This window comes from Podarcis liolepis (genome assembly GCF_965112155.1).
Source record: "Podarcis liolepis genome assembly, chromosome: 5".
NCBI classification, from domain to species: Eukaryota; Metazoa; Chordata; class Lepidosauria; order Squamata; family Lacertidae; genus Podarcis; species Podarcis liolepis.
Genome location: NC_139556.1, coordinates 58,106,813 through 58,119,191, shown reverse-complemented (window position 1 = coordinate 58,119,191; position 12,379 = coordinate 58,106,813). Strand labels below are relative to the sequence as shown.

Here is a 12,379-nt window from a genome sequence, read left to right as displayed (position 1 = left end):
TCTCCGCATATTGCGCCTTACCTGCTAGTTGTGAGCTAAAAGGCTGCTCCGAGATCCTTTAGAAGAAGGCTGTATACAAATTAAGACGTCTGAGACTTATGCATAATGTACTCAATTTGGCTTAATTTCCGATAGGAACAAGAATTTGTACAGAAGCAGCAGCAAGAACTGGATGCATCGCTAAAGAAAATCATTCAGCAGCAAAAAACTGAGCTAGCTACCATTGAGCGGGACTGTCTGAACAATAAGCAACAACTCATGAGAGGTATTTCTCCATTTCCCCAGTGTTGGATTACTGTTCATCAACTTAAAGAAGCATTAAGGGCTCTGGGCACTAGTACAGCTCACATGCAAGCCCCATGAAACTTGTGGAATGAGTCATGTCCTAAATTTATGTCCTTCTAGTGAAGGCATGAAAATGCACTGAAGACTGTAGCTGTACAGAAGAGTTTTTATTAGGCAAGCAGAAAATGGTGTACAGAATCCATTTTAAAATGGCTTGTCTGTTTCTGAAACAAGCCTACTTGTGTCTACAATTTTGGTGAATTGTTATTGGATAACTTGATGGGGAATAATTTCTTCAATGCATTTCTCCATTAAATATTTCATTGGGGTTATTCTGTTATTGATTGCTTCGTGAAATACATTGTATAAGGAATGTTTTGGGGTGACTCCTCTGTAATTTTGACAGAATTTTTATTCCCTTCTAGCCCGTGAAGCTGCAATATGGGAACTAGAAGAACGACACTTGCAGGAAAAACACCAACTGCTAAAACAGCAACTGAAAGATCAGTACTTCATGCAAAGACATCAGCTGCTTAAACGGCATGAAAAAGTTAGTGCGATCCTAGTTCGTCCTCTTTGCTGGCTCCAAATCCTGGTTCAAATACATCCCTTCCCACTACCTATATTTATTTATTTCTTGCCTTTTTTCTTTAGTATTTAATACTTTTATATTTTGTGTAAGTTATTTGATGCACTGATATTTAGTCCCAATGTTCATAAGGTCAAAACAGCGCCTTAAATTCAGGGAGGGAGGGAGGGACACACAAACACTTTAGACCACCAATTCCCAAGCTGTTGGTCACGACTCACAAGTGGGTCACAGTACCTGAGCAAGTGAGGTGTGGCCCATATAAGTAAAACCAAAATAAGTATTGCTTTTGCTCTGAACTGGTATGATGAATACCTCTTGCAGGTTTTTGTTTGCATATTATAATGCTGTGTTGGCACTTGTAACCAAATGTCAGAATGCTGCTCCCACCCTAGCATGGAGGCAAGTTTGCCCCCTGCATTTCCTGAGAAGGCATGGGTGGTTTCTTCTGTGGAGGGGGTTAGGAAAGGGACGTGTGCCTTTCTATCCCTGTAGTGCAAGGGCAGGTGTCAAGCTTTATAGGCTTGGCACCACCCTCAGTCCATCCTTCCTTGCTTAGTCAAACTAATAAATAATATCATTATCTTATTTATCAATAATGATCTGAGACCATGTCTAACAACCATCAAAACCTGCATCAGCCTACTTGTTGACAAAATACAAGCTCAGCTACCCCATTGATACTCGCCAAAATGGACTTTTTCATGAATAAAACTATTTAAAATATCCATAATTTGTTATATTAACACAGCGGTTTTTGAATAAAAGTTACAGCTTTTGAAGCAATATATTGCAGTCAGATAGCTGGTCTTACATTCCTATAAATAAAATAATGAATAGCATTATAGTTCTTTAAATATTTACACAAATTTCATATCAATAGGGGTGTTAAGGAACGTTTTCCTTGGATGCCTCAAGTAATGGTTGTAAAATAGACAAAATTGCAGTTAAACAGATGGATGTTGAAGGCCTAAGTTGCGAAATCCATGTGACAATAAAAAGATGGGTTACTGTACCAAGCAAATTTGGACTTGTGGGTCATTATACCCAAAGGGTAGAGAATCACTGGTTTAGACAATAAATAAATGAAAACTATGAGTGATGGTAGTAGGTAAAAGGAGAGCTGCAAATTTTGAAATAATATGATTTGATCTTTTCAGTTGGCTGAAATTTGTATGTTGTTATTACTGCTGGTTGACTAACCAGTTATTTTTTTTAAAAAAAGATTTATCTTCAGTTTTTCTGATACAGAAAATTTAATTATGATGTGTTTTATTTGCACAGGGTAAAATGTATATTAAATACTTTAAATGTACTGTTGAAATGGCGACGAGACCGCATTGGCCTATTTATTCTGAACATTTGTAAGTGATGCCAATAAAGGTTTGATGATATATAAAATGTATTTCCCCTCATTTTTTTAAAAGGAAACAGAACAGATGCAAAGATATAACCAGCGGCTTATTGAGGAATTAAAAAACAAGCATACCCAGGAAAGAGCTCGGTTGCCCAAAATCCAGCGTAGTGAAGCAAAAACTAGGATGGCAATGTTTAAAAAGAGCCTAAGAATAAACTCCTCAAGCACTCCGGAACAGGATCGTGAAAAGATTAAGCAGGTAAAGCAGTGATTTTAGACAAAGGGGGAATCTGCATACACAGATTATGCAGTTCTATGAAACTCTCAAGTCAAAAATCTGATGAGTCCAAGTCTCTGGAAGTGATGTCTTCAGCTATGTGTGTGTGCTTGAAGCTGATTTACTATTAGCCTATTGAATCTAGTGGGCCAGTTAGAATTGGTTTAAGAACCAAGTCATATTGTTGCTTATGTGTTTTGTGGATCAGCTCCTTCAGGTAAGATCCACATTTATCCAGTATGTATTAAGAATGAACCAAGAAGGTTTTTGCAAGCCCATGTTTTTTCAAATCTGTCTAATATTAGTTATTTCAATATACTGTTTTTGAATGTTACACTGTCATTTAATTATATGCTTGAGTCTATAAACATTTCAAAAATTCTAATTTAAGTCCTCCTGTTTCTCTGAAAGTTTGCTATTCAGGAAGAAAAAAGGCAAAAAAATGAGAGACTGGCTCAACATCAGAAACATGAAAATCAAATGCGAGACCTCCAGCTGCAGTGCGAAGCCAACATTAGAGAATTACATCAGCTGCAGGTTAAACAATGTTAATCCCAAATGTGCCCCTTTATGTAATTTATACATGGGATAGGTCTGTTTTCAGTGTGATGGCACTTCATGTGCTGCAGTTACATGTGACACTTTGTAGTTGTGGTACTACACACAGTATTTCTGTTCTTTTTTTTTTTGCAAATGAATCTGCACCAGTTTTTCTTTCCAAGGCCCTCCTCTAAGTCTCCACACCTTCTGAAGTCAGGTGGGTGATATCCAGAAAGAGGGCCCTTCTCTGTGGTAGTGACCTGCATGTGGAATGCCCTTCTCTGTGAGATTTATGTGCCAATGAGTTTGGTATCTTTTTGGTGTTTAGGTGAAAACATCTCTTATTAATCCAGATCTTCCAGCATGTCTCTTAACTGGGTTTAGCTGCGGATTTGTAGCAGTGTTACAGTTTTGTTACTGCTATGATCTCTTCCAACTTTTTCAACTGCATGAAGTATATTTGTGTATTAACATTTCCCTGTGCTACAAGTAGCTGTGGAAATTTTGGCAAACAGAAGACCGGGGAATATTTATACACAAAATGGACTGTGTATAGGGATCTTGTGTGTAGAGAGAAGCAGTGCTTTTTTCTGGGGGGATGCAGGGGTATACATACCCCTAAACATTTTGTGAATCAAAGTTTGGCCTCATTGAGGGGCAGTATTTCAACATGAGTAGGAAAATGAGAGTACCCCTAAATATTTTTTTTAGGAAAAAAAGCACTGGGGAGAAGACAACATGAGGTTTCTGGATGGGCTGATCTCATAAAAGCTGTTACCTCTTTATTGAAATAGAATAATTTCTGTGTGTGAGAACCAAAAAAAGTAGATTCTGATAGATTGCATAACTTTTTGCAACTTAAAAAAAAAATCGTGGGAAAACCCGTCAGTCTGCACTATAAATCTTGTGATTCTAGCTCTGAGATATGTTCATAGTTTTAGCTTCAGATAAAGTTTTAAAAAACCATAATACATATTCTTCATGCCCTATTTGAGGAATTCAAGTAAGAGTTTCTGTTGAAAAGCTAAAATCTTGATAGAGAACATTGCTATGTAGGAATTATCTTGGCTACTGTACAGATTAAGCTAATTAAAGAATTAGGTCAGCATATGCTTCTATACAAGTAGCCAAATGTCTAATCTGATTTAGTTTTACTAAAGGATTATCTGTATCCCATTTTCAGAATGAGAAATGCCACCTGCTGGTTGAACACGAGACTCAGAAATTAAAAGAGCTGGATGAGGAACATAGCCAAGAACTTAAAGAATGGCGAGAGAAACTGAGACCAAGGAAAAAGGTAATGCAGATTGACTTTGAATCACCAATAGAATATTATATTCTATACTAATACTATATGGGGCAGTTGGTTTTGTAGCTTGTCTCTGATAAATCAGATCAAGAACTAACACCAAGCTCATCATGTTTATTTTGTTTAAATGTTGTTGTTGTTTGTCATTAGACATTAGAAGAGGAATTTGCTCGTAAGCTTCAAGAACAGGAGATTTTCTTTAAAATGTCTGGAGAATCTGAATGCCTTAATCCATCATCGCAAAGCCGGATTTCTAAATTCTACGCAGTCCCTAGCCTGCACTCCACTGGATCATAAATTTGGAGCCTCTGTGAGGTGGCTTTGGGTGCGTCTTTCAGCTTCTCCTCTTCAGCTTCTGTCACAATGAAATCTACACTCTGCATCCAAGAACCTCAGTGGAACTCCATCCACCTTCAGTGGAGACAATCAGTGATATCAGATATAGAAGCACAAATGTTGGTCTTGAAATCCAATATGATATATTTCATGTATTTCAAGGATAGCCATTTGAAAACTGGACTGAAAAAAATGTATCCAACTGTGTTGGCACTGGAAAGCAAGCCTAAACTATTAAAGATAATCTGCAATGCCCAGGAATAATTGTAGAGGATTCTTAGGCAGATATACTACTACTCATTTAACCAAATATTTGTTGTGTTATGCCCATTACCTCGTGAGGAAATGGGTCACTAGCCTCATTCAGTGCCTGAAACCTGTAAACATGCTACGGTTTTTTTTTTTGTAAGAGGATCATGTTTCTTTATCACTAAAGAAGCCCTCGTTACTGATATTACTGTAACAGAAATGCTTGCCGCTGCCACAATTTTTGTCAAATCCTTGCACTAAAATATGTAAAAGTTTAAAAAAGAGTACTCCTGTCTACTTTAAAATATACACCATATTCCTCTACAAACTGAAATAAAACAATATCATTTATTTCTCAAGAAAAAGTGTGCAAAAATTGCAGCCCCATTCTCACCCCCACGATTAGGGAAACGTGAACTGAATGGATTCTCTCCTTACTCAAAGTAGCAGTTTTGAAACTCCAGAGCAGAAAATGGCTGTGACTGTCCCCGTTCGTACAAATCAATGCTGATGTCTGGATTGCAAGGCATGTTTTCTTTCAAAATGTATGTTGATCTATAGAAGGATTTAAGTTACATGTATAGACAAACGGTTAATCTGCTTCATTGTTTTACCATGAAGTAACTAAAGTTAAATGGTTTTATTTCTAAAATTCATAGTTGTATTATAACTTATTTGCTGTGGGGGTGGGATAGAAATATTTATCATGTTGTTGGCAGGAGATGTGCCTGCATTAAACAGCAGCTGCTGTCTTTTCAGGCTTCAGATCTCAGTCATATCAAAAACAGTATTGTAGACTGTCCTTTTGATATGCCAAAGTTAGATTTGTAATATAAATGTTGGTTGCTTCCTGTTTTTTCGCAGCCTAATCTTTTAGTAGGTAGCTTTGAATAATCAATTGTAAGTTTTCGCATTTGCAGTCTTTTCATTAAATGTGAATACTGTCCAATTTCTTACAAATTTTATATTATGTCAGCAGCATTCCTGCATGTGAAGGAAGCAGATTATAAAAATATATAGTACTTTAATCAAGTGTGCTCAATACTTTGGCTACTGAATCCGGATACTGAGGTTGATCTTATCAGATCAGATTGTTTAATTGTGACAGTATAGTAAACATACTTTGAAGATGCATGTTTCAGTTAAATTTTGTTTTCCTTTAATCATAATCTACCTAACAAATATTTCATAGCTAGCCTTAATACTTCACATTTTATTTTATAAATATGTATTGTGTACCAGGTTGTACATTCGCATATACATCAACTAGAATGTGGCATTTTGCTCTTTACAAAGTTCTGAAATCTGTTTATTCTGAATTGTTTTGGTGGGAAAGTTTTCAAAAGCCTTTACTTTTTTTAAAAGTCACCTTTACGAAATAACTAGTATTGATTATAACATTAAATACTGTTTCTATCTGTTTAAAAAACTCTTTAAAAATCTCAAGTTTGTGGATTCCTTTGGGGAGTTGTGTGTGTTGTGTGCTAGTCTGAAAGGATTCTGTGGTGTTGCTGTTTCTTGGGGCACCAGAACCAAAATGAGCACCAGAACTTAGCCCTACTCGGTTTCTTCCTATATTGATGATTGCCTGGTGGCGTTCTTCCATCATTATTGCCCTGTGTTGCATATAAAGTGTTCATTTCTTTGCATGTTTCACATGCTACAAAATCAGACCTTTATTATCCCAACATGGTTCCCGGTGTCATGACACAGGATGTTAGGGTCAGGTGCCAAACCATGGTTCAACTGTCAGAAATGTGCATGTGTTTTTCCTCTTGTACTTGCATACTCTGATTCTCTTTTTATTTTCCAATTCATGGTAACCCTAGGTTTCCATGACACCAAAATCAGTGGTGCTATGGTTACTATATACCGGAAATTGATCTAGAAGCAACTTGATTTGTAGATACAGTACATTTGTTGTATTTTATCTAATTTGGTTATCCCTGGAAACCAGGGATAACCAGGTCCTGCAGGAGGAAATTAGAACATAAAAGGGACCCTACAAACAAAGGGCACATTCTTGAGAGTCAAACCATGCTGTGTGTATGTGATGTCTGAACCTAGCCACAAATAAACAGGGTAAAGGCTGGCAGTCAGATAATGCATTAATTAGAGGGGCCCCATGAGAGGGGTCTGCCCTTTGTGCCACCAAGTTCCCCACCATTATAAAAGGTTTAATTGTACAAAAATGTTGCATTTTTGTTTTGTGTTTGGCTCCTCCTCCTGGCTGAAACTTTGAGCACCTGCACCTGATTGGTTTCCCTATAGAGGTACACAGTGGAGTTTATTGAAAATGATATCAATATATGGCTTTGATTTGATGGCGTGAGAAATGGTTTCCTTCACAGATAATCTGATGAAGGAAAATACACTGCCATTAATATTGAAGCTCAGTTTTGTTGCTCTACTACAAGGGCACCAAAAAGCCCTCATAATTCTGAGCTAAGCTGATTATGTCAAAGAAGAAAACTTTTTACTGAACCGCTGTCTTTATTTTAGCTTGTCAGTTGCTAGAATCATACCACCTAAGGTCAGTTTGCCATTCCTGTCACCTATGGATGGAAGAGGGCTCCAAGCGGATTGTGTTGCTGCAACTTGAAGACAGGAAATGCCCAAAACTTCTACGGAAGATTTTTCAGCTCTCTTTCTATTGAGGCTCAGTCCATTTCCTGTCTCAACTCGGAGAAACATTCTGTTTGGAAACTTTAAGGCTTTTCCCTTATAGCCAGCCTGTTCTTTTTTCTCCTTCTTATATTGAGTCTTTTGTTCTTATTTGTTTTCTACAGCTGCTCTTCCTCTCTTTTTCTCTTACTGTGTAAAAAAGAAAAAGAAAAAAAATTCCTTCACCTTTCCTCACTTGTTTCCTGCCTTTTTTTCTTTCTCTCCCTTTCTAAGCTCCATCCTGAGCTGTGAGGCTAGGATTTTCCACTTTCTCATTATGGGGAAGACAGACAAATCCCTACAGTTCAGGGCTACTTCTTTGAAGGAGGAAAAAAGCCAAGTTTTGGGGTTGGGGCCACACTCAGCAGTAGCTGCAGCAAGCATCCAGGGGGCCGCTATTTCTGAAGATCCCAGGGAGGGCCCTTGCAAGTGCAGCCTCTTCCTTTGAGTCCTGTGCAAGGGACATCCAGTGTTAATTTTCTAGAAAAAGAGGTGCTGGACTCACCATGAACACCTCCCTTGTTCTCTTATAATGGCAATGGTGCCCACCTGAGAGGGGCGGAAACTGAGTTCTGGCAAGTTGCTGCTGGAGGAAAAACTGGGGGTATCATCCTCTGCTGCTTCATTGAGTCCTAAACCAACCAGCTCTGAGACTACAACGCTTGGAGGCAGCAAGGAACGAAGAAATTGGCAAGCATAATGGCAGCCGTTCCTGAGGAGATACAATCCATGCCTGGTGAACGACAGGCACTTGCCTCACTGAGCCTTCAGGCTCAGCATGGGAAAGCAATACATATTCAGTTGTGTTAGTCCTTGTGGATTTTGTTGGTTTCCAGAATGGTTTTTCTCCCACTTTTTCTGGTTGTTTCCTATTTTGTACACATTTTATCACATTTTGTGCTGTTGAGTTTTGTTTCCTCCTAAGCTGTTCGAAGAAATAGGACTGAGCCTCAACAGGAAGAGAGCAGAAAACTTATATAGGCATTTTCTGCCTCCAAGCTGCAGGGCAAGCAACGCAATCCGCTTGGAACTCTCTTTACATCCTCAGTGAAATATCATTTATGGTAAGAACAACTTTTCCTTTATCTTACTTTCATTTAAATCAGTGGAACATAGGAATACTGTTAGATCTTAAGATTCTAAATAATCTCTTTGGAAGTTGATGCTACTGATTTCTTCTGGAGCACAAATTTTTTATTCTTGCCTAAGGTGTTACTATTTGTTTTCTTTAGAAAAGCTTCTTACCAAAGCACAAGTTCTGGCCCCTTGAAAGTGCTATTTTAAGGGTTGGGATGTGGTTTCTTTTATCTCTAGGCAGAGATACAATAAAATTTCAGAAGGAAGAATTTCAATTCAGTTAGTGCTGTACTTGAAGTATTTGCCTGTGAGCCGCCTACTCTTGGTAGCAAACTTTTTTTTTAATTGGTGAATTAGAGTTATATCTGCCCCTGCCCCCACAAGCTTTGAAAGTTCATTTTCATTTGAAATAATAATAATAATAATAATAATAATAATAATAATAATAATAATAATAATAATTTATTATTTGTACCCCGCCCATCTGGCTGGGTTTCCCCAGCCACTCTGGGCGGCTTCCACAGAAACCAAAAAACACTAAAATATCATACATTAAAAGCTTCCCTGAATAGGGCCGCCTTAAGATGTCTTCTGAATGTCAGGTAGTTGTCCATCACCTTGAAATCCGATGGGAGGGCATTCCACAGGGCGGGCGCCACCACCGAAAAGGCCCTCTGCCTGGTTCCCTGTAGCTTCGCTTCTCGCAATGAGGGAACCGCCAGAAGGCCCTCGGCGCTGGACCTCAGTGTCCGGGCAGAACGATGGGGGTGGAGACGCTCCTTCAGGTATACTGAAGGGAAGCCCATATATTTCAAACAAAATAAACTACAAGAAAGATCTGTAGAATAAGTACTGTGGTCCATTACCCATTTTGTAGGAATCTATACTTTTCTTCCACTAGCACTGTTCTTTCTGTGTCTTGAAAGAAAAGGGCTGTTAATGCCAAAAACCACACTGGCCACTGTATTTTGTACCAGCTGCAGCAAGGGTGTAGGTAGGACACAAGCACAGGCAATTCTGACCACAGCTGCCACCACTTGGATGGCAGCTGAAGGACTTAGGTATGTTTTGCTTGATAATTAGAATGAGAGGAGAGATATTAGCCATCTTCAAATACTTAAACGCTTTTTTGCCACAGAAAACCAAAATTCAGATAAATGACTGAAATTATTTTGATGCTCTTAAGGATGCAATCCTGTGCATGTTTAAAGGTAAAGGGACCACTGACAATTAAGTCCAGTCGCGAACGACTCTGGGGTTGCGGCGCCCAACTCGCTTTACAGGCTGAGGGAGCCGGCATTTGTCCAAGTCCAAGCAGCACAGTGGTTTAAACTGCAGCACTACCCATGTCCCAAATCCCACTGAGCTAAACAGGAGTTCTCAGCAGATATGTATAGGATTGCACTTGAAAGATAATGTTAAGAAGAAACATGGACACTTTGTGTCAAAACAAAATGGGGGTTTGAAAGATGGAAACACATTCAGTTTCCATTCATCTACCAAATGACTCACCCTTGCCTACCTGTATAATATGCAAGCATATCAGGAAACATAGTGTAATCCACACAGCTCATGGGACAGGGGAAGAAAGAAACTTAACACATTGGAAGTAACTTTATTTTTTAAAAAGTAAATGTCTCAGTAACAGATATAGCTGGTTTAAATGCACAACCAATTGCTTGATATGTTGAAAATACTATTTAATAGGATGTTTGCTCCAAAGTTGCAAAACCAGACAAATGGTATGCCAGTTACAGGAGATTCATCTTACCCTGATGGAATCCCTTGAGCACAAGTCATCATGTCAAGGGTCACAGATCCAGACATAATTTGTGCACTTAAGGGCTTGTATGCAATTCTGAGTCCCTTAGCAAACAGCTCCCAAGCTCAGTACCATGTCACAAACTAATTTTGATTAGCTACCTAGGTATGTTGGAATGGAGGGAGAAAAAAGTTCAAAGCCCCACTGGACACATTTAGTGGAAGTGCTAGTCTTAGGTCACACCAGAAAGCCATGCAACTATCTACCTCTTTGTATTGTAGAAAACTGGTTTTTATTTCACAAGATGGCGAACTGCAGCTATCAATTTCGATTTATATGTTTGATAAGGTTGGAGGCAATAGTTAACCTGTCCAGGAAATGTGTATTTCCAACACTGGTGTTAATTTTTCTAATTTGATCTTCCTTGATCTCTTAGCTAAATTCTGAATCTTTTGCTATCAGTTACGGAACACTAAATTTGTATCTTGGAGCAAATGGAGGAATTAAGGTTGACCTATACCCAGCAATGTTTTTAACAAATTACAATTCCGTAACATCTTGAGATGTGTCGCAACATCAGGATTTACATGGATAAATTTCCTGTGGCCCAAAAACATGTCCCTCCAGACTTAGCTATCACTTTATTGCTGCCATGATTGCATGTATAATAACGGGATAGAGGATTCACACTGTACAACATTAGTTTCTTGATATATTGATATGATTTAGGACACGTGAAAATAAACTTTATTGACTTTGCACAGACTCAGGCATGTTGCCTAAATTCCCCTTGCTGCACATCATTCTATGCTAATGGGGATTGCCGCACCTTAAAAACAACAGATGGCTTAGGAGATGCTCACTGCAAGCAGGCAGTAGAGGAAGAAATGGTCATAGATAAAACTGCTCACTTTTGAAGGTGGGCAGGCTGCTGTACTTGTATGCATAAGCTTCCCTGACTTTGTCTGTCATAATACTTCAGTGTCTGGTTTCTGCTAAAGTGAGGCTAGAGTGTAAACAAGCTCTAATCGGGAAGCTTTATATTAAAAAGGCACTTTTATAGTAATTAAAACCACAGCAGACATTTTAAAAAAAATTCCAACAAAGTGCTTATATACTAACAGCCCCAAGGTCCTTCACATTTTTGCAATGCATTTTATAACAGATTAAGTGGATTTAACAATAATAAAATGTAGCCTATGGTTATGCATCCTGCTAGCATATAGTTGAGTATTATCACAACTGGCATAGCCTTTACTCTTAAATCCATATTCTTGATAATTTTGGATATGCTTTCTCCTACTTCAAAGGAAGATACACAACCTCTGACTCCAATCCTTTCAACTTTGGTTGAGTTTCTGTTGAAGATTTCTCATGCTAATCTTCATCCAGAGAAACTGAAGTGTGAGTTTCCTGGGGAGTAAGTTACAACTTTTGAGGCTATGCTGTTATAAAATCCTTGGGTTTAGATGAGGGCTATACTCTGTTCCAGCCAATTCATATGGGACAACAAGCAAATGAGCCATTAGTTCAATATGTACTACTGGAAGCCACCCATATCTTAGAAATAAGATAAAATGTTATGAAAACCATTCCCAAAGTACCAAGTGTTAGTCGTCACTTGCTGGAAGTCACTGGAAACGGGGTTTTTGTCTCCACTGAGATAAAAAAGCAACCATAAGCAGTTGAGAAATCTTCTGCTCAAATTTGTGTTCTTAGATTAGACCCCAATGCTTCTCCTTTTCCTTCGGCCAACATACACTGCTTCACCTAAGAGAGATGGAATAAGATGAAGAAAGTGTTACTTTACAGGTACAAGTACACATTTTCCCAACTTTCATGCTACTGTTAGGAACTAAAGAGCAGCACACTTTGGCCTCTGCCATTTGCCAGGGAACAAGAACCACTGCACTTCCAACTGTCCCTCAGGATGG

General features: G+C 38.5%; 2 protein-coding genes across 4 annotated transcripts in view; one reads left to right on the top strand and one right to left on the bottom strand.

Annotated features, from left to right (window-relative positions):
• SLK (STE20 like kinase) overlaps window positions 1-6,371 on the top strand; it is a 45,822-nt gene extending 39,451 nt beyond the window's left edge. For both annotated transcript variants that reach the window (XM_083505047.1, XM_083505046.1), the window contains 6 exons: window positions 136-265; window positions 711-835; window positions 2,302-2,490; window positions 2,920-3,045; window positions 4,232-4,345; window positions 4,508-6,371. In XM_083505047.1, coding sequence (XP_083361173.1) covers window positions 136-265; window positions 711-835; window positions 2,302-2,490; window positions 2,920-3,045; window positions 4,232-4,345; window positions 4,508-4,654 — 831 coding nt within the window. In that variant the 3' untranslated portion in view covers window positions 4,655-6,371. The remainder of the gene's footprint in view (window positions 1-135; window positions 266-710; window positions 836-2,301; window positions 2,491-2,919; window positions 3,046-4,231; window positions 4,346-4,507) is intronic.
• A 3,913-nt stretch (window positions 6,372-10,284) lies between these two features.
• The window catches only part of COL17A1 (collagen type XVII alpha 1 chain), a 61,033-nt gene continuing 58,938 nt past the window's right edge, over window positions 10,285-12,379 (bottom strand). For both annotated transcript variants that reach the window (XM_083505042.1, XM_083505043.1), the window contains one exon: window positions 10,285-12,215. In XM_083505042.1, the coding sequence (XP_083361168.1) occupies window positions 12,166-12,215 (50 nt within the window). In that variant the 3' untranslated portion in view covers window positions 10,285-12,165. The remainder of the gene's footprint in view (window positions 12,216-12,379) is intronic.